This window comes from Terrapene carolina, unplaced genomic scaffold (assembly GCF_002925995.2).
Source record: "Terrapene carolina triunguis isolate 2854851 unplaced genomic scaffold, T_m_triunguis-2.0 Scaffold132, whole genome shotgun sequence".
Lineage (NCBI taxonomy): Eukaryota > Metazoa > Chordata > Testudines > Emydidae > Terrapene > Terrapene triunguis.
This window is the reverse complement of record NW_020664483.1, coordinates 24,362,958-24,389,028: the sequence shown is the minus strand read 5'-3', so window position 1 is coordinate 24,389,028 and position 26,071 is coordinate 24,362,958. Positions and strand designations below refer to the sequence as shown.

Below are 26,071 nucleotides of genomic sequence, written 5' to 3'. Positions count from 1 at the left end.
CTGGCTCCGCCCACTGCGGCCTCCGGATGGGCTCTTCCCTCTCCGGGGCGACGGGGAGCCACACCGACTCACTACACTGCCTTTAAATTATCAATAGGATTCCCTGTACAGTGCAGAAGAGCACAACCCCGCCCCCATTCCCAACTATTACATAAATCCACAGGTCAGTTAACTGCTTGACCAAACAAGCACACCTTACATATTATGGTGTGACTATCTTAAATAGATTTTGATCATAGAAAACATAAGGTACAATACTAACTGAGAGTTTTCTTTGATTTTGCAAATAAGAAGTTTAAATGCACATTTTTTTATCTTTCAGGTTTACTTTTGGAAGATAATCCCTCCATTCGTGCCATCACCTTAGGACATGGGCATATACTAGTGGGGACCAGAAATGGAGAGATACTTGAAATTGATAAAAGTGGCCCCATGACTCTGCTTGTTCAGGTACAATCTAGTATTCTTCATCAAATAGTTCATAAGAATGCAAGAATTCCTAAGATTTCCCCAATTGCTCTCTTTTTGTTTTCTTTAATACTGTTGGTCAGTTATTTGCCATCCCTCCCTGTTCATTCAGAAACTGATGTACAGTAGGAGCTTGATGATTCATACTGAGGAGTTGGAGACCTGTTGTGAATTACTGAATTTTGAGGGGGGAAAAACAAGTCAGAGCCCATTAACTTTGAGTACTATTGAGTCTTTTCATTTACTTTAATGGGAGCTGGATTAGGACCTATGGAAATATATATATATATAACAATAAAAACTAAAAAGCAGGGCTTTTGCAACACAAAACGTAATTTGTTCATTTTATTTTGACAGTTGTGGTTCAGTTTATTTATGCTGAAATCATATAGCATACTAGTAAATATTCTATACTTATTTTGTAATAAATGTTAAGTTTTAGTAAACTGACAGCTCACTACAGCAATCTGCTATTACATCTTTCCTGAGAAGTGGAGAGACAACTATTTGTGTGATTTATAACATCTATGGATTTAGCAAAATATTTAACAAATTTCTAGTATATGTGCCCCTTGATGTTGTTTTGTTTTAATAACTGTACCAACTTTGCAGGATAGCACTCCTTTTATACTGAAAATTGTTTAAGCTCTCCTTTTGTATGTTTGGGTTGTTCTTTTTTAATTCAAGTATGGAGTTTATTGTAATTTGATCCACTTTTGGGGAGTTTGAGCCACTTTTTAAAAATAAAACTTCAGTTAAAGTAGTCAAAATGTTTCTTTTGTTTTATTTACATTCTATTTTATTAAATCATAGCTATATCTAAAATGTCTAGTGTTTTTACAAAACATTATTTCTTATCTGTAATACTGTTGTATGGAATTAGTTCCAGGCATGTAAAGCAACCTTGCAGTTTCTGCTATTTGTGTGATAGCCATAACAACATGGGGTATGAGCAGATGTATTTTGTACTTGAGTTTTAACCAGAACATTTGAAATGATAATCTTCTCATATATTTCTGCTCTGACAAATGCTAATGTGGTGTGATACTGAAATTGTATGAAAATAACCTGATTTCTGTGGTGAGTTCTGCTGATAAAGAAAATATATGTGGTGCCTGCATCTAGCATAATAAAGTTACATAGAAATAATTTTTATAATATGTCACCCAGACAAAATTACTGTTATACATATATCAACTCAAGCACAAATAGAAAATATGTAAGATGTGATCAAGAGGTCCTGATGAACCAGTAAACTTTTGTTGTTTTAGTGGAGTTTTTCCATGTCTACAAAATGCAAACTGCTAAACTGGAGTCCATCATTCGCAGTAATAGGAAATGAGCTGACCTTGTCCTTCAGTAGACTCATAGATTCGAAGGGACCATTGTGATCATCTAGTTTGACCTCCTGCATAACACAGGCCATAGGACTTCCCCAAAACAATTCTTAAAGAGTATCTTTTAGAAATACATTCAATCTTGATTTAAAAATGGTCAGTGATGGAGAATCCACCACGACCCTTGGTAAGTAGTTCCAAATGGTTAATTACCCTCACTGTTAAAAATGTACACCTTATTTCCAATCTGAATTTGTCTAGCTTCAACTTCCAGCCACTGGATCATGTTATACCTTTCTCTATTAGATTGAGGAGAAAATATTAAAGATTTGATCTCCATATATATACTTACAGACTATAATCAAGTTACCCCTTAATCTTCTCTTTGTTAAGCTAAATAGATTGAGCTCTTTGGGTCTATAACTGTAAGTCATGTTGTCTAATCCTTTAATCATTCTTGTGGCTCTTCTCTGAACCTTCTCCAATTTATCCACATCCTTGTTGAATTGTGGGCACAGTATACCAGGAGTGGTCACACCACACCAGAGGTAAAATAATCTGTCAACTCATACTCAAGATTCCTCTGTTTATGCATGTGAGAAAAATCACTGAAAAGGTATGAGGAAGAGGTAGGTAGCTTGAAGTGCTCTTTAGTACAGACCTGTCTCCTTTTAGCCAAATTAAAATCTTGGTTTCTCTTTCTGACATTTGACACCACCACCATCCTGCCTGTCGTTCAGGCCTGTAACTTGGGCAGCATCTAGTACTGGAAAGCTGTATCCAAACTGGAAAAAATCCAGAGAAGAGCAACAAAAATGATTAAAGGGATATAAAGATTGACTTATGAGAAAAAATTAAAAGAACTAAACAATGACTAATACCAGATCAGAATCCTGCAGAATGCTTAACTTCCATAAACGTCATTGAGAATGTTGCCTGTGTTAGGATCTTAGGATAGCACTCTATGGTCATAACTGTCTCCTGTACAAGTATTGAAGGGTGGAAGAGAGATAATTTGTTTAGGATTGTACAAGGTTTACACCTAGTAGTGATGGAATGAAATGAAGGAAGAGTACATTTAGGCTGATTATCAGGAGCAGGACCTGACAGTAAGTTCTCTTAGGGTATGTCTATACTTGGGTTGGAGTTGGGGAAGCGGGGGGGATGACTCCCTGCTCAAGGACACATATTTGAACTAGTTCTGATTGAGCTAGTGCACTAAAAATAGTGTAGTCACAGCAGCTTCAGCAGCAAGAGGGTTTAGCTACCCAGAATGCATGCCCATCAGAGACACTAAGAACGTACTTGGGGCATCTAGTCCCTCACGTTGCCATGGCTGCATTTTTAGCCCACTAGCTTGATCAGAGCTAGTGTGTATGTATGTCTCCTTGTGCTGGGAATTTATATCTCCATCTTGGAAGTGTAGACATACCCTTCCTTAGAATGAGAAACATCTTCTGAAGGAGGTGGTGGAAGCCCTGTTATCTGAGACATTTAAAAGATTAGACAGAGCACTAGAAAATGCACTCGCAGGGGGATGGCCTACAGACATTAAAAGGTGTTATCCATCCTTAACTTCTATGACTTTCCTTAGGGGCATATGGAAGGAGAAGTGTGGGGCTTGGCAGCTCACCCTCTCTTGCCTATCTGTGCAACAGTGAGTGATGATAAAACACTGAGAATCTGGGAACTTTCCTCACAACACCGCATGTTAGCAGTGAGAAAACTCAAAAAAGGTAACTTTCTCCTTTGACTGTATATACTGCAAGAATAATATGCACTGCATTTCTATAGTGTCTTCCATCTGTGTCTCTCAATGCATTCAACAGACATAAATGAATTAAGCCTCTAATTGGTTGATAGGGAATAGGAGCATATAGAGAAACTGGGGGTATGTCTACACTACGAAATTAGGTCGAATTTATAGAAGCCGGTTTTATAGATATCGGTTTTATACAGTCGATTGTGTGTGTCCCCACATAAAATGCTATAAGTGCATGAAGTCGGCGGACCGCGTCCACAGTACCGAGGCTAGCGTCAACTTCCGGAGCATTGCACTGTGGGTAGCTATCCCACAGTTCCCGCAGTCTCCGCCGCCCATTGGAATTCTGGGTTGAGATCCCAATGCCTGATGATGCAAAACAGTGTCGCGGGGGGTTCTGGGTACATGTCGTCAAGTCCCTCCCCCTCCGTCAGAGCAACGGCAGACAATCGATTCGCGTCTTTTTACCTGGGTTACCTGTGCAGACAACATACCACGGCAAGCATGGAGCCCGCTCAGCTCAGCTCAGCTCACCGTCACCATATGTCATCTGGGTGCCGGCAGATGTGGTACTGCATTGCTACACAGCAGTAGCTAATTGCCTTTTGGCAGTAGACGGTGCAGTATGACTGGTAGCCTCATCAGCTATCTGGGTGCTGGCAGACGTGGGCCTGCATTGCTACAGAGCAGCAGCCCCTTGCCTTTTGGCAGTGGATGGTGTATTACGACTGGTATCCGTCATCGTCGTATTCCTCAGTGAGTTCAATCAGAGGCACCTGGGCAGACATGTTTTGTCTCCTGGCCTATTGAACCGTCTTGATGATGATGGCTAGCAGTCATAGTACATCATTTTCTGCCAAGCACCCAGAAGATGCCGATGGCTAGCAGCCATGCTGCACCATCTGCTGCCAGCTTAAGATGTAAAAAATAGATGGACCAGATTTGTTCTGTATTCATTTGCTTCCCCCTCCCTCCGTGAAATCAAGGGCCTGCTAAACCCAGGGTTTTTAGTTCAGTCTTTGGGGGGGGGCATTCTGTGTGACAGTTGTTTGTGTTTCTCCCTGATGCACAGCCACCTTTGTTGATTTTAATTCCCTGTACCTGTACGCCATGTCGTCAGTCGCCCCTCCCTCCCTCCGTCAGTTTCGCGCCTTTTTTCAGACCAGACGCCATAGCACTGGGATCATGGAGCCCGCTCAGATCACCGCGGCAATTATGAGCACTATGAACACCACGTGCATTGTCCTGGAGTATATGCAGAGCCAGGACATGCCAAAGCAAAACCAGGACCAGCCGAGGAGGCGATTGCAGCACGGCTATGAGAGTGATGAGGAAATTGACATGGACATAGACCTCTCACAAAGTACGGGCCCCAGCAATGTGCAAATCATGGTGTTACTGGGGCAGGTTCATGGCGTGGAACACCGATTCTGGGCCCGGGAAACAAGCACAGACTGGTGGGACCGCATCGTGTTGCAGGTATGGGACGATTCCCAGTGGCTGCGAAACTTTCACATGTGTAAGGGCACTTTCATGGAACTTTGTGACTTGCTTTCCCCTGCCCTGAAGCGCCAGAATACCAGGATGAGAGCAGCCCTCACAGTTGAGAAGCGAGTGGCGATAGCCCTGTGGAAGCTTGCAACGCCAGACAGCTACCGGTCAGTTGGGAATCAATTTGGAGTGGGCAAATCTACTGTGGGGGCTGCTGTGATCCAAGTTGCCAGGGCAATGAAAGACCTGGTGATATCAAGGGTAGTGACTCTGGGAAACGTGCAGGTCATAGTGGATGGCTTTGCTGCAGTGGGATTCCCAAACTGTGGTGGGGCGATAGACGGAACCCATATCCCTATCTTGGTACTGGAGCACCAAGCCACCGAGTACATAAACCGCAAGGGGTACTTTTCAATGCTGCTGCAAGCCCTGGTGGATCACAAGGGACGTTTCACCAACATCAACGTGGGATGGCCGGGAAAGGTACATGATGCTCGCGTCTTCAGGCACTCTGGTCTGTTTCGAAAGCTGGAGGAAGGGACTTTCTTCCCGGAACAGAAAATAACTGTTGGGGATGTTGAAATGCCTATCGTTATCCTTGGGGACCCAGCCTACCCCTTAATGCCATGGCTCATGAAGCCGTACACAGGCAGCCTGGACAGTAGTCAGGACCTGTTCAATTATAGGCTGAGCAAGTGCCGAATGGTGGTGGAATGTGCATTTGGACGTTTAAAAGTGCGCTGGCACAGCTTACTGACTCAGATAGACCTCAGCGAAACCAATATCCCCATTGTTATTGCTGCTTGCTGTGCGCTCCACAATATCTGTGAGAGTAAGGGGGAGACATTTATGGCGGGGTAGGAGGTTGAAGCAAATCGCCTGGCTGCTGATTATGCGCAGCCAGACACCAGGGCGGTTAGAAGAGTACAGCAGGGCGCGGTGGGCATCAGAGAAGCTTTGAAAACCAATTGCCAAGGTAGCCCGGGATGGGTGGGGGAGGAGGGAAGGAAAAGGACACACTGCAGTTTAAAACTTTAAAACTTTAACACTTATTGAAAGCCAGCCTTCCGATGCTCGGGCAATCATCTGGGGTGGAGTGACTGGGTGGCCGGAGGCCCCCCCACCGTGTTCTTGGGCGTCTGGGTGAGGAGGCAATGGGACTTGGGGAGGAGGGCTGTTGGTTACACAGGGGCTGTAGCGGCAGTTTCTGCTCCTGCTGCCTTTCCTGCAGCTCAACCATACACTGGAGCATATCAGTTTGATGCTCCAGCAGCCAGAGCATCGACTCTTGCCTTCTGTCTGCAAGCTGACGCCACCTATCATCTTCAGCCCACCACTTGCTCTGTTCAGCCCGCGATTCATCCCGCCACCTCTCCTCTCGTTCATATTGTGCTTTTTTGCACTCTGACATTGACTGCCTCCACGCATTCTGCTGTGCTTTTTCAGCGTGGGAGGACATCTGGAGCTCCATGAACATATCATCCCGAGTCCACCGTTTTCTCCTTCTAATCTTCGCTAGCCTCTGCGAAGGAGAAACATTTGTAGCTGGTGGAGGAGAAGGGAGAGGTGGTTAAAAAAGACACATTTTAGAGAACAGTGGGTACACTCTTTCACGTTAAATTTTGCTGTTCACATTACACAGCACATGTGCTTTTGTTACAAGGTCACATTTTTCCTCTTACATTGAGGGCCTGCCGGTTTGGTGTGAGAGATCACTCACGCAGTGCCAGGCAACAGAATTCGGCTTGCAGGCAGCCATGGTAAGCCACAGTCTTTTGGCTTTTTTAACCTTCATAACATGTGGGAATGGTTTCAAACAGCAGCGCCCTCATTTCCCATACCAAGGACCCGTTGGGTTGGCCATTTAAAATGGGTTTGCAATGTAAAAGGAGGGGCTGCGGTTTCCGGGTTAACATGCAGCACAAACCCAACTGCCCCCCCAACACACACACCCAATTCTCTGGGATGATCACTTCACCCCTCCCCCCCACCGCGTGGCTAACAGCGGGGAACATTTCTGTTCAGCCGAGCAGGAACGGGCACCTCTGAATGTCCCCTTAATAAAATCACCCCATTTCAACCAGGTGACCGTGAATGATATCACTCTCCTGTGGATAATAAAGAGAGATAAGGAATGGATGTTGTCTGCATGCCAGCAAACACCGGGACCATACGCTGCCATGCTTTGTTATGCAATGATTCCAGACTACGTGCTACTGGCCTGGCGTGGTAAAGTGTCCTACCATGGCGGACGGGTTAAGGCAGCCCTCCCCAGAAACCTTTTGCAAAGGCTTTGGGAGTACATGAAGGAGAGCTTTCTGGAGATGTCCCTGGAGGATTTCCGCTCCATCCCCATACACGTTAACAGACTTTTCCAGTAGCTGTACTGGCCGCGATTGCCAGGGCAAATTAATCATTAATCATTAAACACACTTGCTTTTAAACCATGTGTAATATTTACAAAGGTACACTCACCAGAGGTCCCTTGTGTGCCTTCAGGGTCTGGGAGCACGCCTTGGGTGAGTTTGGGGGTTACTGGTTCCAGGTCCAGGGTGATAAACATATCCTGGCTGTTGGAGAAACCGGTTTCTCCGCTTCCTTGCTGTGAGCTATCTTCATTGTCTTCATCATCATCATCATCTTCCGCGTACCCCGAACCCGCTTCCCTGTTGCGTGTTTCTCCATTGACAGAGTCAAAGCACACGGTTGGGGTAGTAATGGCTGCACCTCCTAGAATGGCATGCCGCTCCACGTAGAAGCGGCATGTTTGCGGCTGTGCCCCAGACCTTCCGTTTGCCTCTCTGGCTTTGTGGTAGGCTTGCCTTAGCTCCTTAATTTTCACGCGGCACTGCTGTGCGTCCCTGTTATGGCCTCTGTCCTTCATGGCCTTTGAGACTTTTTCTAATATTTTGCCATTTCGTTTACTGCTACAGAGTTCAGCTAGCACTGATTCGTCTCCCCATATGGCGAGCAGATCCCATACCTCCCGTTCTGTCCATGCTGGAGCTCTTTTGCGATCCTGGGACTCCATCATGGTTACCTGTGCTGATGAGCTCTGCATGGTCACCTGTGCTCTCCATGCTGGGCAAACAGGAAATGAAATTCAAAAGTTCATGGGGCTTTTCCTGTCTAGCTGGTCAGTGCATCTGAGTTGAGAGTGCTGTCCAGAGTGGTCACAATGAAGCACTGTGGGATAGCTCCCGGAGGCCAATAATGTCGAATTCCGTCCACACTACCCCAAATCCGACCCGCAAAGGCCGATTTTAGCGCTAATCCCCTCGTCGGAGGTGGAGTAAAGAAACCGGTTTAAAGGGCCCTTTAAGTCGAAAGAAAGGGCTTCGTCGTGGCTTAATTCGATTTAACGCTGCTAAAGTCGACCTAAACTCGTAGTGTAGAGCAGGCCTGGGACACAGAAGGGGTGATGTCCCTGACATAAAGCAGGTCTATGGCAAAGGAGGGAAAAGAACCCATTTCCCCTGACTCTACAAGTCCTATGTTTTAACCACAAAATCATTCTCTCTCCCTAAGGACATTTTAAAGCCCACAAATTGTTTATTGTTCTGCTTTAAAAAGTTTTCTTACCAAGTTACAGACAAGATAATTTTCCATGTGATAAAAAGCAGTCAGGATCAGGATCCAGTGGCAATGTGAACTTTATATTTTATTCCCCCACTTCAACTTCTGGGCAGCTGGTCAATTGTGGATATACATCCTTCCTCCTCTACATAAAGCAGTGAGTAACTGTTGAAATGGTGCCTCCTGAAAATTCCAACAAATAATAGTTATGCAGTTAGACTGTCTCATTAAGGTTAGGAGGGTATGACTATGCTCCAGTCAGAGGTGTGATTGCAGTTTAGCTAGATATAGCCATGGTAACTTTAATCTACCTAGCACAACTACAAATAGTAGTGAAAATGTAGCAGCATGGATTCCAGCATAGGCTAGTAACATGAGTGTGTATGAGTGTACAGCCTGTGCCATGGTCTGTGCCACCACATCTTCACAGCTATTTTTAGCTGTACTAGCTAGATTAAAGGTAGGGCTGGTCTACACTGGGGCGGGGGGGGGGGATCGATCTAAGATACGCAACTTCAGCTACGCGAATAGTGTAGCTGAAGTCGAAGTATCTTAGATCGAATTACCTGGGGTCCACACGGCGCGGGATCGACGGCCGCGGCTCCCCCGTCAACTGTGCTACCGCTGCTCGCGCTGGTGGAGTTCTGGAGTCGACGGTGAGCGCGTTCGGGGATCAATATAGCGCGTCTTAACGAGACGCGATATATCGATCCCGGATAAATCGATTGCTACCCGCCGATACGGCGGGTAGTGAAGACGTACCCATAGTGTCGTTATGCCAACATGATCTGCAATCGCACCTCTGATTCCAGTGTATACATACCCTAAGAAATGATTAATTTATAGACCTTTTCTGTGGGGAGACCTTCTAGCTGCAGATTATTGCTGGATTCCTCAGTCCAACATTATAAACGATAAGGTGTTTCTTTTGAATTTCTTTTCCAGGTGGAAGATGCTGTGCCTTTTCTCCTGATGGGAAAGCCTTGGCTGTAGGGTTGAATGATGGGAGTTTTCTGGTAGTGAATGTTGATACTGTTGAAGATATGGTCTCTTTCCACCACAGAAAGGAAATGATCTCTGATATCAAATTTTCACGAGGTGCAGTCAAAGGATAAAATAAGTTGTTGTTTTTTGGTTTTGTTTTCAATGATAGACTTAAAATGGAATGTTAAGAGGGCAAATATGTTTTATATGTGAACCATGGCTGTTAGGTATTTTTCATTCTGATGTGTTTGTACAGAGCCTAGCACAATGGGCCCCTAATCCTGACTGAGGTGTTTGAGTACTACTGCATTAGAAATAAGTAATAATAATAATAATTAATATCAAGAATACTCACATATACTTTAGTTAACTTGGATTTCTTTCTTTTACAGATTCAGGAAAATATCTGGCAGTGGCTTCCCATGATAATTTTGTAGATATTTACAATGTGCTTACCAGCAAAAGAGTTGGCATCTGCAAAGGTGCATCTAGCTATATCACACACATTGACTGGGACTCAAGAGGTAAAATCTTTGACCAAATATGTGAATTGAAATGCCTATAATTACAGTAAAAGTATGGGCTGGTCTATACTTACCCGTTAGTTCGACGGCTGGAAATCGAACTTCCGGGTTCGATTTATCGCGTCTGGTCTGGACGCGATAAATCGATCCCGGAAGTGCTCGCCGTCGACTGCGGTACTCCAGCTCGGCGAGAGGAGTACCGTGGAGTCGACGGGGAGCCTGCCTGCCGCGTGTGGACCGCGTCTGAACCGCGGTAAGTTCGAACTAAGGTATGTCGACTTCAGCTACGTTATTCACGTAGCTGAAGTTGCGTACCTTAGTTCAAATTGGGGGGTTAGTGTAGACCAGGCCTAAATGTCAAATGTGTGCCTGTTCCAATTATGATATAGAAAAACTGCCTCATAATATCCCTTTGTTCCAGAAAAAATGCTCTTATATATCCCACATCCCAACTGCAATTAATTTTTATTGATGGAATGCATACTTACAGACAACATCTGTGCTGAAGATTGTGGTACTCACTTAGAACATCTAACTAAAATGTCACGCATGAATGTAATGTTGATGTTTTTCTTTACCTGATGCTCTGTAGTTGCATACTAGCAACACATGACGAACATCTATTCCACCTCTCATGACTGATTTCCTCCTTCTTCTTTTCACTGAGCACTACGTGGCATTTATTGTGATGAAGCCAGTCAGAGAGCATTACCAAAATCATACCATACTGTGATACAAGTAGCCTCATTTTCTTAGTCTTTTTCAAACGTAGATATAACTTTCCATGGATATGCCACTTTTAGTTCCATCTCCCTGTGTGAAATTATAATGAGGATTTGCTGTATTTAACAAGTAATTACAAAATTACAAAAATATTTGCCTATTATACTGAAATATTTTAATATTTCACAATGGCAAATTTTATGAATTTTAGCTGTGTTTTGCTACATGCAGTTGCACAGTCCAAAGCTGGTTAAACATAATCTTTTTCAACTCTATCTGTTGAACAGTCTTCTGGTAATCGAGCCTCATGTTTCATAATACTATACAGCTCTAACTTTCTGAAAGGTTTAAAAAAAAACAAAGTTTTGAATAAGTAAGGAAGCAAAGACTGGTATGCATTCCTGTCTATGGGGATTTCTGACTGTGGGAACTTTCCAACAAAAGGAGTAGTACATTAAATAATTTTGATCACAGTCATGTGGACATCCAGGGGAATGTGCTGACCTACCAGTTTAAAAAGACTTAAGTATGATTATTGTTTATTTAGTCCTCTAATTTTTTAGGACGTTTTTTGCCCTTTTCTCCCTCTCTCTTACCTGGCATCAAACTGACCTGTGCTCCTGATCAAGGAGGGCTGGATACCCTTCTTTTAGAAGCCTGCTATTGTTACTTCTGATTTGGTTGGATGAGGCTGATGCAGTTTGAAAGTGAGGGACTTCTGATCTTATCATATAAGCATTCAGGTTCTGAATTATGACCCTATCATATAAGCATGGTAGATGCCAATATACTCTCCAGTTTTAAACCTGCTTTCATTATCAGCTCTTCAATCCTTAAATACTAGAATCCCTTCAATTAAGCCAATTCCAAACAGTTATTAGTTCTTGAGCTATCTCCTCCTCTTTCTAACTTCTCCAGTCCACTAACTGGATCGATTTACTTTAAAATATTTCACTTTCTGACTCTTTTATACATGTGCTTTGTACAGTACCAGACACCCACCTAAGTACTTGAGGCTCAGGGATGAGAGTAAAACAAAAGCATTAAAATAAGCTTCTCTTTGATCTTACTTTAATATTAAAGAACATGTACAAGTTTGCAAGTTATCCAGCATACCAGTTGTGTCACATCAATTCTCTGTGAACAACAACTACTGAACATTTTCCCACTTTGAGGGTTATGACTGACATAAGGGGAAGTGAAAAAAGACAGTGAGTGAGTCCTTTTCATAGGTACGATTCTAGTGAAGAAGTGGAATGTTGTACTTACACCAAAATCCCACTTTGCAATGTGGAAGGGAGGGTGTAGTCAGCAGAGGAATAGAAGTGATATGCAGCTTATATATTTTAATTTCTCTTCATCAGAGTGTACTGCGGATCAGGCTCTGTGCATTTTGATTAGAACCTGGGCCAAGATAATGTCACTCTTAACTAGTTAAGCTCTTTGGAGCAGGGACCATCTTTTTTTTCTCTGGTTGTACTGCATCTAGAACAATGGGGTCCTGGTCAATGACTAGGACTCCTTGGCACTATGGTGATACAAACAATAACAACTTGTTTTACAATACCTGGACATCAAGTTGTGGGATATGATACATGTATGACACTTCTCGGGGCACCCGGGGCAGTGAGTCCTCCTTCTTGCCACCTGCTTCCAGCACAAGGGAATCTTGTCTGTGCTATCTGGTGTTAGCTCCACCCAACCAGCCTGTCAGCCACTCAAGCACTCTCCTCTGGGCTATACCAGCCTGCCTTTGCCCTGCAGGTTCACAACAAATATGCCCCAGCATCCAAGTCCCTTCAAAGTGTCCTTCTGTGGTGTCCAGCCCACAGAAATGCCAGGTCCTCCGTTTCCAAAAGAACAGTGTACCCCAGTTTTACCTCAGCCCACCGCTCCTGTATCACACACAGCACTTGGGTTCAATTATAGTAAAACAAAAGGAAATTTATTTAAGTAAGACTAGAGATTGAAATAGAAACAAGTGTGAATGATGGAAACAAATGGTTACATACAAAACAAAATCATAAAACGTGAACTAGGGCCTATGCTTATCAATAATTACTTTTCCTATTTAAGACTTTGTCTACACTACAAAGTTTTGTCAATGCAAGTTTCGCCAATATAATATAATCATTTGTGCATGTTCACATAATGCTCCTTCTGTCAGCAGAGCACATTCACAGTTGGTGCTCTAACATCAAGAGAGAGAGCAGTGCACTGTGGGTGGCTATCCAACTGTGCTACTTGCCACCTTCTGCAACTAGGAGTTGTGGGAAGGTGGAATGGATTGCAATGTATCATGAGTGCAGGCTCAACATCCCACGATGCAGTTTTTCCATCTCATCATTCCATGGGCTTCCAACTGCGTTTCATGGCATTTTTCATCAGCCCCTGTTTACTGTGTGCCCACCATCTCTGTCTGAAAGGATGGATCCTACACTGCTCTCTACTGTTGTGGTCACTGTTATAAACATATCGCAGTTGCTCATGCAGTATATCATGAGCACCCAATCTGAATAGGAATCCGAGATGTCTGACCTGCTATGTGCCATGGAAAGAAACACCACCAGATTACTTTGGGCATTCACGGAGCAGCTGCACATGGAGGACCATCATTTTGGGGCTCGAGAAATAAGCACTGAGTGGTGGGATCACATTATTATACAGGTCTGGGATGACGAGCAATAACTGCAGAACTTTCGGATGCAGAAAACCACCTTCCTGGAACTGTGTATGGAGCTTGCCCCAGCACTGCGGTGCAATGACACCAAAATGAGAGCAGCCCTCTCGGTGGAGAAGTGTGTGGCGATTGCTCTGTGGAAGCCGGCAACTCCAGACTGCTACTAATCCATTGCAAATCAGTTTGGAGTCGGGAAGTCCAACGTTGGGGTTGCATTAATGTAAGTGTGCAGGGCCTTTAATCTTATTCTGCTACGAAGGACTGTGACTCTTGGCAATGTGTGTGAAATACTGGATGGCTTTACAACAATGGGAATCCCTAACTGCGGTAGGGTGATAGATGGCTAGCATATCCCAAATTTGGATACCATCTTGGAACGGAGTACAGCTATAGAAAGGGGTACTTCTCTATGGTATTTCAGGCGTGTGTGGATCCCTGTGGTCATTTCATTGACATCAATGCATGGTGGTCAGGGAAAGGTGCATGACACACACATCTTCAGGAAACTGGACTGTACAGAAAGCTGCAAGCAGGGACTTTCTTTCCAGACCAGAAGATTATCCATATGTTGGATAAGGGTTACAAATGGGAGACACATCAATGCCGTGTGAAGATAAAGGGGCTGAGGCAGGTATACCAGAAGCCCAGGGAGTCAAACTGTCACTCTGGTGCTGTGCCGAAGTCCTGTTGCTTCTATAAGGAGTTGGACGACATCCTTGGCGGCAACCCCACCTTTATTGCCAGGAGACCCGGGGATACTTCGGGGATGTGGGAGCTGGAGACAGTGGACAGTGGATTCAACCCCGAGGACAAAGTGGTGGAAGAGGAGGTCAAGTTGGAGGACAAGATGGGCGAGGTGACTGGGTCATCCAGTAGTGTGGCGAGCCAGGACCTCTTCTTGACCCAGGAGGGTTTGAGCCAGTCCCAGCACTCCATCTCTGGTGCACATGATGCAGGAGAGGAGAACTCTGGTAAGTGATCTTTTTGAGTTGAAGTTGCTCAGTTATATGAGGTAGAGCTGTCCTTTGCTTTGTTATACGCTAGAAGTGGGTTAAGGGATAGAAATGTACAAGACTAGCTGTGTTTGTGTGTGCTGGACATTCCCCTGTGCAGCTACACAGTGGGATGGAACAGTGTGTTAATGCACTCCAAGAGTTCACTGGAATCCTCAGAGAGATCTCTAGGAAACTTTCCTGGAGATACTTGTCAATCCACTGCTGAAAGTTCCTTGGCAGAGCTGTTTTGTTCCTTCCTCCACTGTAGGAAACTTTCCAGCACCAATCGGCAATCATTTGTGCAGGGACCAAAGTGGCATACAGCGAGCACTTCAGGACCTGGTCTGAAGCCGCACGCATACAGGAGATGCACCCTTGCATCCTTGCTTACCCTCAGGAGTAAGATATTGGCTTCAATGGCCTGTGGAAAATGGTGGCAGAATTTATAATATTGCCCCTAGTTGCCTGCAGTGATCCCCTTAAAAAACCACCTAGACCAGCGGTCCCCAAACTTTTTCACTTGCCCCCCCCTTACCTGGTCTGCATCCCACGCAGGAGCCGGGGTGGGAGGTGAGGGGGGTGAATGGGGCAGGACAGGGGATGGGGAGCCATACTTGAGCCATCCCTGAGTGCTCCTCCAGGCTCCAGCAGCAGCTGCTGCTCTTCCCACCCCCCAGTGGCAGAAGCCGGTTACTGCGGGTAATCAGACTTTTAGTGTCTGGGCGGCTGGGACTGGGGCTGAAGCGGAACTAACGGCAGAGTGGCACTCTCTCCCTGTCTCCCAGGGTTGCTGGCCTGGGCCCACTGCACCCCCCTAGGAGGGCGTGCCCAACTGTTTGGGACCACTGACCTAGACCCTTTGCCCCATCTTGAGTACCCCTTTCTTGGGTGAACTCACCATGTTTAGAGCATTCACTGAGCTGTGTGCTTGTCAGGGACACTGAGAAACTAATTAAAATTTGAAAAGAGGTGCATTTTACTGTTATGATTCGATGCTGTATGTGCATTAACAATCATGCTCTGTTTATTGTTTATTGTGCTTCTGAAGATGTGGCCTTCTGGGGAACCCCCTACACACAAGTGCAGTGCCTCCACCCAATAAGGAAGTGACCAAGGAGGAGCAAGGAGGACATGTTTCAAGAGGTGGTCCAATCCTCAGACACCAAAAAACAAGAACGCAGGGCATGGAGAGAGACTGTAAATGAAAATTAGAAACCCGAAGGCAGAACAGTAAGGAAAGCCAGGAGCAAATTTTAGCCAGGAGTGGATGATAAAAGTGATGGAAGAGCAAATAGAGATGCTTATGAGTCAACAGTGTGCCCTTGTTGCCAAGAAGGCTAACGGCATTTTGGGCTGTATATGTAGGAGCATTACCAGCAGATCAAGGGACATGATCATTCCCCTCTATTCGGCATTGGTCAGGCCTCATCTGGAGTACTGTGTCCAGTTTTGGGCCCCACGCTACAAGAAGGATGTAGAAAAATTGGAAAGAGTCCAGCGAAGGGCAACAAAAATGATTAGGGAGCTGGAGCATATGATTTATGAGGAGAGGCTGAGGGAACTGGGATTATTTAGTCTGCAGAAGAAAAGAACGAGGGGGGATTTGATAGCTGCTTTCAACTACCCGAAAGGGGGTTCCAAAGAGGATGGATCTAGACTGTTCTCAGTGGTACCAGATGACAGAACAAGGACTAATGGTCTCAAGTTGCAGTGAGGGAGGTTTAGGTTGGATATTAGAAAAAACTTTTTCACTAGGAGGGTGGTGAAGCACTGGAATGGGTTACCTAGGGAGGTGGTGGAATCTCTTTCCTTAGATGTTTTTGACAAAGCCCTGGCTAGGATGATTTAGTTGGGGATTGGTCCTGCTTTGAGCAGGAGGTTGGACTAGATGACCTCCTGAGATCCCTTCCAACCCTGATATTCTATGATTCTATGTTGAAGTCCCTAATCGCACTGTAAGCAGAATACATCTGTGCTCAGCCCCCCTGCAGCTGATACAGAACTGCTTGCCATGCCCTCCCCAAACTCCTCCTACCCATTCCTTGCATCTTTCTGGCTGTCTCAGTTCCTCATTCACTCTACCCCTTCAGACAGCTTCCAAAATGATAGCTGGAGTGACACAGCTATGAGAGCCTACATCAGGACACTGCCCTTCACTGTTATCTGACTTTCCACCAAGCGTTTTCTGTGTGTTGTTAATGGGTTTTTAATAAAAACATACTCGCTGAAAGATAATAAATCTTTATTTGTCTCCTACATATGGTAGTTGCTGCTGTGTCTACACTGACACTTTGTCTATATAACTTTGCCGCAAAAAGCTCTATGCCTCTCATCGAGGTGGTTTTATTTTGTCGGTGAAGCAGAAGAGTTTTGTCAACGGAAGGAGCATTTAATGTGTACAGCTCCACTGTTTTGTTGACGAAAGCTGACTTTTGTCAACAAAACTCTGTAGTGTAGACAAGGCCTAATAAAGCACATTTTTACCCCAAAGGTTCAATCTTTGACAGCACTTGCTAGCCCCAAGGAGCTAGAACTCAGTCTTTCATGAAGCACCCCTGCTCATCAAGGTACCTCCCCAGGGAATGGACCCAGAGTGTCTTTTTCCACCCTATTATCTACTGAATCAGTCTTTTGTCTTTATTCACAGACAGGCTGTCATATTGTTCCTTTTCACTTCCAAGTGGTTTTGATGTTTTTATAGTTTATCTTTGAGGTTTTTCCATTGACTTATATGGGTTGGTGCAAAGGTGGGCAATCAAACAATACATTACATAATTAGCTAGCCAGGGAGGGGTGGCAACTCCCTCCTGCTTGAATGGGCCATCACTGAGACATATGATTCCCTGGTGACTCACTTTTACCCCTAAACTGTAAGGGCATAATTTTCAATATAGTTACATTATTCTTTAAATATTACCCGTACACACATCTCGCAATGATTATGAGTATTGATAAATTGAAAGCTTTCAGTAGAGACCTCATATAATTACCCTTTATGCATAAATACAGTGAAAGTGGTGTATTTGGTGTAGTGAGTTTCTCAGGTTTGAGACAGGAGTTGCTTGTAAATAACAGTGAACCCTTTGCCAGTGGGCACCAGAGGGCCTTGTGTCACAGCATGTATAGCGGATAATGCCTGTCTTAAGAATAGGGACACTGAAATCTCTTTAAGTATCTTTACAATTATTTGGAGATGATCTATCTGTTGAGATTTTGAAGGAACACATATGAAAGAACACCACTAGCTCCTTTTTTGTTGTTGATTTTACTCCCCATTATTTCTACTACTACTTAGAAGATGTAGGCTAGCATTCCTTTCCATTACATCTTTTGCCTTTTCCCTGAAGCTCATGCTGATTTACCCCCTTCCCCTCTGTATTTGTAATGGTCTTGAAAGCAACATGGCTTCCCAAAAGATATTGTCTACTTCATCCACAAGTGATTTGGTCATAGTGTTCAACATAGTAGAGAAGAATAAAATAGATGCTCAGATACTACAGTGATGGGCAGCAATATAACTTCTCCCCCTCCCACCAGTGCCATCATCAGTGACTCCTGCAGAATTGAACAGGGCTCTTGGAATAATGGGCCACATCCTCAGCTGATGTAAATCAACATGACTCTGCAGAAAAGGACCTGGGGATTACAGTGGATGAGAAGCTGGATATGAGTCAGCAGTGTGTCCTTGTTGCCAAGAAGGCCAACGGCATATTGGGCTGTATTAGTAGGAGCATTGCCAGCAGATCGAGGGAAGTGATTATTCCCCTCTATTCGGCACTGGTGAGGCCACATCTGGAGTATTGTGTCCAATTTTGGTTCCCCCACTACAGAAGGGATATGGACAAATTGGAGAGGGTCCAACGGAGGGCAATGAAAATGATGTACGGGTCTGGGGCACATGACTTCCGAGGAGAGGCTGAGGGAACTGGGCTTATTTAGTCTGCAGAAGAGAAGAGTGAGGGGGGATTTGATAGCAGCCTTCAACTACCCAAAAGGGGATTCCAAAGTGGATGGAGCTCAGCTGTTCTCAGTGGTGGCAGATGACAGAACAAGAAGCAATGGTCTCCAGTTGCAGTGGGGTAAGTCTAGGTTGGATATTAGGAAACACTATTTCACTAGGAGGGTGGTGAAGCACTGGAATGGGTTACCTAGGGAGGTGGTGGAATCTCCATCCTTAGAGGTTTTTAAGGCCCGGCTTGACAAAGCCCTGGCTGGGATGATTTAGTTGGTGTTGGTCCTGCTTTGAGCAGGGGATTGGACTAGATGACCTTCTGAGGTCTCTTCCAACCCTAATATTCTATTATTCTATAACTCCATTAGAACTACACTATTTACACTGGCTGAGGATCTGATCCAGTGTTTCTTAGTTAATAACTGCTTCCCTTATCAAACCACACTATTTAGATACTGGAAAACCTCTTTTATAATAAATTCCCAAGTGGATTTTTAAAAAATAACTTAATTTTTGACCAAATTTTAAATTTGTGGGTGCTGCCTTCAATTTCTGGTTGAGACTTATACAGGAGGGTGTTGTTCCTGACGACATGTGGACAGAATATCCAGGCAACACACATGCAGCTGATAAATATATTCCCACTCTCTGCCTAGGAGTAAGAAAATGTTTTGCTCCTGCTTGAAGGCTCTAGCACAGGAGGTGGGGGAGGGTGGCAGATTTCTAGTGGTGCCAGAGGTCAGCTATCTTATGTTGTTTTTCCTCCATCAATGTGAAGGGGTGAAGAAGCCTTTCAGACCCGGAGCATCCCAGCTCTTTATCAATCAAGGGAAGCTCCAGAGTCATTTTATAGTGGTCTTTCTTGCTGCTTCAGTTATATCATAAAACTCAAATTTAAGGCAGCCTGTTTATTTTTTCTGTTTCTCCCATTCCTGCCCAATGGCTTACTAATGAACCAATCCCTGCAACAAACCCCGTTGCCAACTCTGTCCGCATGTCTATTCAAGGGACACCATCATAGGACCTAACCACATCAGCCATACCATCAAGGGCTCATTCACCTGCACATCTACCAATGTGATATATGCCATCATGTGCCAGCAATGCCCCTCTGCCATGTACATGGCCAAACCAGACAGTCTCTATGCAAAAGAATAAATGGACACAAATCAGACATCAAGAATTGTAACATTCAAAAACCAGTAGCAGAACACTTCAGTCTCCCTGGACACTCAATAACAGACTTAAAAGTGGCAATTGTTCAACAAAAAAACTTCAAAAACAGACTTCAACAAGAAACGGCAGAACTGGAATTCATTTGCAAACTGGACACCATCAAAATAGGCCTAAATAAAGACTGGGAGTGGATGGGTCACTACAAAAAGTAATTTTCCCTCTGCTGATACTCACACCTTCTTGTCAACTGTTGGAAATGGGCGATGTCCACCTTGATTGCATAGGCCTCGTTAGCACTACAAAAGTAGTTTTCTCTCTGTTGATATTCACCCCTTCTTGTCAACTGTTGGGAATAGGCCACTTCCACCTTAATTGAATTGGCCTCATTAGCACTGACCCCCCACTTGGTAAGGCAACTCCCATCTTTTCATGTGCTGTACTATATATACTGCTTATTGTATTTTTCACTCCATGCATCTGATGAAGTGGGTTTTAGTCCACGAAAGCTTATGCCCAAATAAATTTGTTAATCTTTAAGGTGCCACAAGGACTCCTCGTTGTTTTTGCTGACTAACACGGTTTGCAGACTAACACGGTTACCACTCTGAAATAATGTACATTCAGTTTCACATAAGCCTGCCTAATTGTCAGCATACAATTTGGATCACATTTGTAATGTTTGTATTCAAGGATTGTTTGTTATACATTTGTATTGGGCAGTGCTTGAATAGAGGGAGAGAGAGAGAGATTTATAACTTTTTTAAAATCGCTATACAGCCGTCTTATAAAATAATCATATATATGATTATTATATGATTATATGAAATCTCACATTTAGGACTTGATCCAGCAAAGTGCTAAGCACCTCTGAGGCTACTCAGCACCATGCGTGACTTGGCCCGTACTCAGCTGTTTGTGAGTAATATCTAAACAACCATTTTTAGAAACTGAATTTATTTTAATAAATGATAATGCATAGGTATTTGTGACAAAATGATAAGCATGACCTACAGAGCATTAATATAAATACAGATGGACTGTATTTATATTAATAGAGATGGACTGTATTTATATTAATGCTCTGTAGGTCATGCTTATCATTTTGTCACAAATACCTATGCAGGATGTGCATTCAAATTTTTTATAACACCTCATCACTCAATAAAAAGGGCACTTCATAATATTCCAATCATGTATAAAATAAATAATAAACTTGTATTTCACATACAGGAAAGTTATTGCAAGTCAATTCTGGTGCCAAAGAACAACTGTTTTTTGAAGCACCAAGAGGAAAAAGACATATTATAAGAGCTGCTGAGGTATGGATCATACTAATTACATTTTCTGATTACTTCACTCAGTACTAACTTGAAGGTTTTCTATTGTGAATGTTGTTATATGATACTGCTGAAAATTAGTGTATTACTTATTTAAATGGTATGTCTTCTTCATATACCTTCCCCTATGCTACCGCACTTTTAAATTTACAAAGTGCTTCACAGACATTAGTGAATTTTCACAACAGCCCTGTGAAGTAGGCCTTTGTAAGTATTATAACATACAGATGTTACATATATAAAAGTTAATCCTTATAATGGATATAATTAGAACTGCTTAATCACTCAGTATCAGACCTTTTATGCAGCTACATTACTCTAAGCACTTAACAAACATTAGTATTTCAAAATTAGAACCATTTCAGATAAGCACTTTAATTCAGATCTGATCAAATATTGTAAATATTGTGGGTGAGATTTTCAAAAGGACTTGGCATTGAGCTAATTTTTCTCTCCCATTGAAATAAGTTGAAAAGTACATTAAAAAGTGCAGATTTACTAAAATTCTCACAATAAATCTCAGAATGAAATTACATGAGTGCAGAAAAGACAACACCAAATTTTCCATCACCTGCAATATCTGCAGGTGCATCCATTTGTTCTTTTAGAAGAAGAATTTATGTGCAAATATATATTTGTGCATTCCAGACAAGTAATTCCACATAATCTCTTTGCATGAACTTGTTTTGTATTTAATCTGTGTGCAGGCAATTTAAGTGCAATTTAGGAAGCTACTTTTAAAAGCATATGGCCTCATTTTTAAGGGATGCTGAACACCTGCAACTCTCAATAACTTTAATGAGAGCTGCCAATATTCATCACCTCCGAAAATCTCTAAACAGTTTAAATCCAAATGCTAATGACCAATGATCTCTCCCTGGAGAATAAAAAATGTATAGCAAAAAAGTAAAATTCCAGGAACTCTACCTTGTAGTATAGCAGTTTTAATAAAGGTAATAAATGATATTTAGCATTAATCATCTGGAAATAAACACACTGTAAGCTAACAAAAACAAAAACAAAAAATCATTTTGGCCAAGCCCATATGCAAGTTGATCTGTCAAAACTAGTTTGTTAGTTTCGTAGTTCAAGAGAAAAATGTAACAACTCAAGCAGTGTATTGGACATTTGTCAAGATTACTTTGTTTTGGGAATTTTTGTTTCCAGATAGAGAAGATTGAATGGGATACCTGGACATGTGTTCTTGGTCCTACTTGTGAAGGAATCTGGCCCATGCATAGTGATGTCACTGTTGTAAATGCAGCTACTCTTACAAAAGATGGTTCACTGTTAGCTACAGGAGATGACTTTGGTTTTGTGAAGCTTTTTTCATATCCTGTGAAGGTAATAAATAGTATTTACTCATCAGATTAGAAGCCGTGTTGGAAAGGGAAGTGGGGAAAATTTCTGTAGGAAAATGTGAAAAATGAATAGTTTAAGTGATAATATGTATTCTTTATATTGCAGGGGCAATGTGCAAAGTTCAAGAAGTATGTGGGTCATAGTGCCCATGTAACCAACGTTCGATGGTTACATAATGATTCTGTGCTACTGACTGTAGGTGGTGCTGATACTGCTTTGATGATCTGGACTAGAGAGTTTGTGGGCAGCCAAGAGAGTAAACTGGTTGACAGTGAGGAGTCAGATACAGATGCAGAAGAGGATGGAGGTAAAAGAAGAATATGCAAAATACATATTAAATGTAGCCCTGATCTCACAAAGACTCACATATGTTCTTAACTTTAAGCATGTGAGGAATCCTATTGAGTTCAATGGGACTCCTCATGTGCTTAAAGTTAAGTACATGCTTAAAGTTAACTATGTGTAAGTCTTTGTAGGATCAGGACCTAAGGGTATGTCTATACTACCCACCGGATCGTCGGGTAGTGATCGATCTATCGGGGATCGATTTATCGCGTCTAGTGTAGACGCGATAAATCGATTGGTCTGCCGTCGACTCCTGTACTCCACCACGGTGAGAGGCAGAAGCAGAGTCGACGGGGGAGCGGCGGCAGTTGACCCCGCGCCGTGAGGGCGTGAGGTAAGTCGACCTAAGATACATCGACTTCAGCTACGCTATTCTCGTAGCTGAAGTTGGATCTTAGGTCGAGCCCCCCTCCCGGAGTGTAGACCAGGCCTTAGACTGCTTCTGTTGTTGCAGATCTTTCTATTTCTTATTTCTCCAATACAAAATTGAAAACAAACTACACAGGTGTCATTTTATTTTTCACATTATTAAAGGTTATGACAGTGATGTTGCAAGAGAAAAGGCTATTGATTATACAACAAAGATCTATGCAGTAAGCATCCGAGAAATGGAAGGAACAAAGCCACACCAGCAGCTGAAGGAGATTTCAGTTGAGGAAAGGTATGGCATGTGTCAAGGCTGCTTCCCCACTCTGAACTTTAGGGTACAAATGTGGGGGCCTGCATGAAAACTTCTAAGCTTAACTACCAGCTTAGATCTGGTCTGCTGCCACCATTCCCAAAGCTAATTCCCTTCCCTGGGAAGCCTTGAGAAACTCTTCACCAATTCCCTGGTGAATACAGATCCAACCCCCTTGGATCTTAAAACAAGGAGAAATTAATCAGGTTCTTAAAAAGAAGGCTTTTAATTAAAGAAAAAGGTAAAAATCATCTCTGTAAAATCAGGATGGAAAATAACTTTACAGGGTAATCAAACTTAAAGAGCTCAGAGGACCCCCCCTTTAGCCTTAGGTTCAAAGTACAGCAAACAGAGATAAACACTCTAGTAAAAGGTACATTTACAAGTTGAGAAAACAAAGGTAAACTAACACGCCTTGCCTGGCTGTTTACTTACAAGTTTGAAATATGAGAGACTTGTTCAGAAAGATGTGGAGAACCTGGATTGATGTCTGGTCCCTCTTAGTCCCAAGAGCGAACAACCCCCAAAACAAAGAGCACAAACAAAAGCCTTCCCCCCCCCCCCCAAGATTTGAAAGTATCTTGTCCCCTTATTGGTCCTTTGGGTCAGGTGTCAGCCAGGTTACCTGAGCTTCTTAACCCTTTACAGGTAAAAGGATTTTGGAGTCTCTGGCCAGGAGGGATTTTATAGTACTGTACACAGGAGAGCTGTTACCCTTCCCTTTATAGTTATAACAGCATGCAAAGGCATTCATTTCCATATATTCAATAAATTCTTCTGACTTTGCTTTTATTGAACTAAAAAAAGTCTGTTATAAATATTGACAAGACAGCATTTTAAAATTCTTATGTCCCAGTGCATCATGGTTTAAATTGGGGATATGTTTGTGTGCCTTGGGCAGTGGAGAAGGGTTATTTGTTAACCACAGAGGTGTCAATCTTTTTTTCTTCCAAATTCATGTTTACGGTCTTACTATTCTTACTTTTAGATATGAAGTGAAACAGTAAACTTAAGGTATCCCCAAATAGGAAGTAATACCTGCTAGTCTTTGTGAACTTACATCTTCAAAATTACAGAATGAAATCAAATCAAATCTCAAGTTAAATGAGTTGACTTGATTCATCTTGATCTCTAGAGGATGTTTGTCCTTATCATTAAACCATAGAATTCAGCTGTCTGCCTTCAAGAGTGGTTTAGGACGTGAATAAAAAGGGCATTACTGATCAGAGCTGAACTATACTGTGCTCTTTGGGTGAAGATGCTCATTTTTTGAAATATTTATTCTTTAAAAATATTCCCACTCATCTGTGCATTTGGTTTCAGTACCAGCCTTATATCCTATAAATTCCTTGTGAGCATTTTTGAAGTCCCCTTCTATCTTTTACATGGCTGCTGTATGCTCTCTTAATTAGTGTGTGTTTGTTTTAAAAAGATGGAACTGGTAGCATCACCCTATAGTTTAGGTTGCCTGACCATTTCCATTATAAGACAGTAAGAAGGAGGAAGTAGTCCTATAGGAATGCAGAGGGGTGAGAAATTGGGAGGAAGATAAGGAGAGAGGGGTGTTGCAGAAGCCAGAGGATGAGAAGTTGCAAAAGGGATGTGGGAAAGGAACCAAGGTGGAGCAGAGGGGAACAGAGACAGGCCAGGGACAGAAGCGTTTGTTCTGTAACCACTACAGCACGCTTCCCTACAGAACCAGGTATTGAACCTAGGAATCCTGAGTTTCTACATTATTCTGCTTTGAGCAAATCACTGGCATTACTCTGCTGTGAAAGCACTGGCAGAGTATGTGGCTAATCCACATGGAGGATAACACTCTAGTACTGCTACCAGTTACTATGTTAGCTCAAGTAGTAAAAGTCTGTGCTGTGGATCTAAAGGTCTGAACCCTACTGATGACTCAGAAGAGGAAACCATGTAGTGACCTGGCTGGAAGAGCATCACGAAGAGGAGGCTGCAGTTCTTGGAGTGAGAGGGGCTGTAGCATGAGATAGGATGTGTGAAGACACCATCAAATAGAGGTGTGATGCCTGGCAGAGCTAATCCCCAGGACAGCCAAGGGGAGGCACCACTAGCAATGAGAGCTTCCCAGGACAGTCTCTCACATAGAGATTTACCCAAAGTCCTTCCATGCAAACCATCTCAGGCCGCCTTCTCCAGCACTGTCCTGATGGTGCCTCTTCCCCAGTGGCTGGTAGGGGAACTCTGGCCTGCCCAGTATTCCGGGTCCCAGTCCAGGGACACCAAACCCAGCAGTTCTGGGCTTTACTCTCTCAGCCCTCACTAACTTTTGAGTGCTTGACTTTGCACCTTCATCTTTTTCTAAAAAAAATGTAATTCTCTAATTAAGAAAAAAATCCTAAAAAAACAGAAATTCCACCCCCAGCCGGAACCCTCACCCCCTCCCGTACGCCAACCCTCTCCCCCACATACCCTGAACCCCTAATTTCTGGCCCCACCCTGGAGCCCACACCCCCAGCCAGAGCACTCACTCTCTCCTTCACCCCAACCCCCTGCCCCAGGCCAGTGAAAGTGAGTGAGGGTGATGGAGAGCAAGCGATGGAGGGAGGGGGGAATGAGTGGGGGGCAGGGCCTTGGAGAAGGGATAGGGCAGGGACAGGGCCTCAGGGAAGTGTCACAATTTATTTTTATTTTTTAATTAGTACTACCTACCAAT

At 43.4% G+C, this 26,071-nt stretch overlaps 1 protein-coding gene across 2 annotated transcripts in view; it reads left to right on the top strand.

Moving 5' to 3' along the window:
* The window catches only part of EML6 (EMAP like 6), a 321,992-nt gene that overhangs the window by 242,580 nt on the left and 53,341 nt on the right, over nt 1-26,071 (top strand). For both annotated transcript variants that reach the window (XM_024215452.2, XM_026653192.2), the window contains exons 20-27: nt 323-450; nt 3,400-3,541; nt 9,580-9,732; nt 10,011-10,142; nt 20,899-20,987; nt 22,173-22,349; nt 22,473-22,674; nt 23,247-23,373. In XM_024215452.2, coding sequence (XP_024071220.1) covers nt 323-450; nt 3,400-3,541; nt 9,580-9,732; nt 10,011-10,142; nt 20,899-20,987; nt 22,173-22,349; nt 22,473-22,674; nt 23,247-23,373 — 1,150 coding nt within the window. The remainder of the gene's footprint in view (nt 1-322; nt 451-3,399; nt 3,542-9,579; nt 9,733-10,010; nt 10,143-20,898; nt 20,988-22,172; nt 22,350-22,472; nt 22,675-23,246; nt 23,374-26,071) is intronic.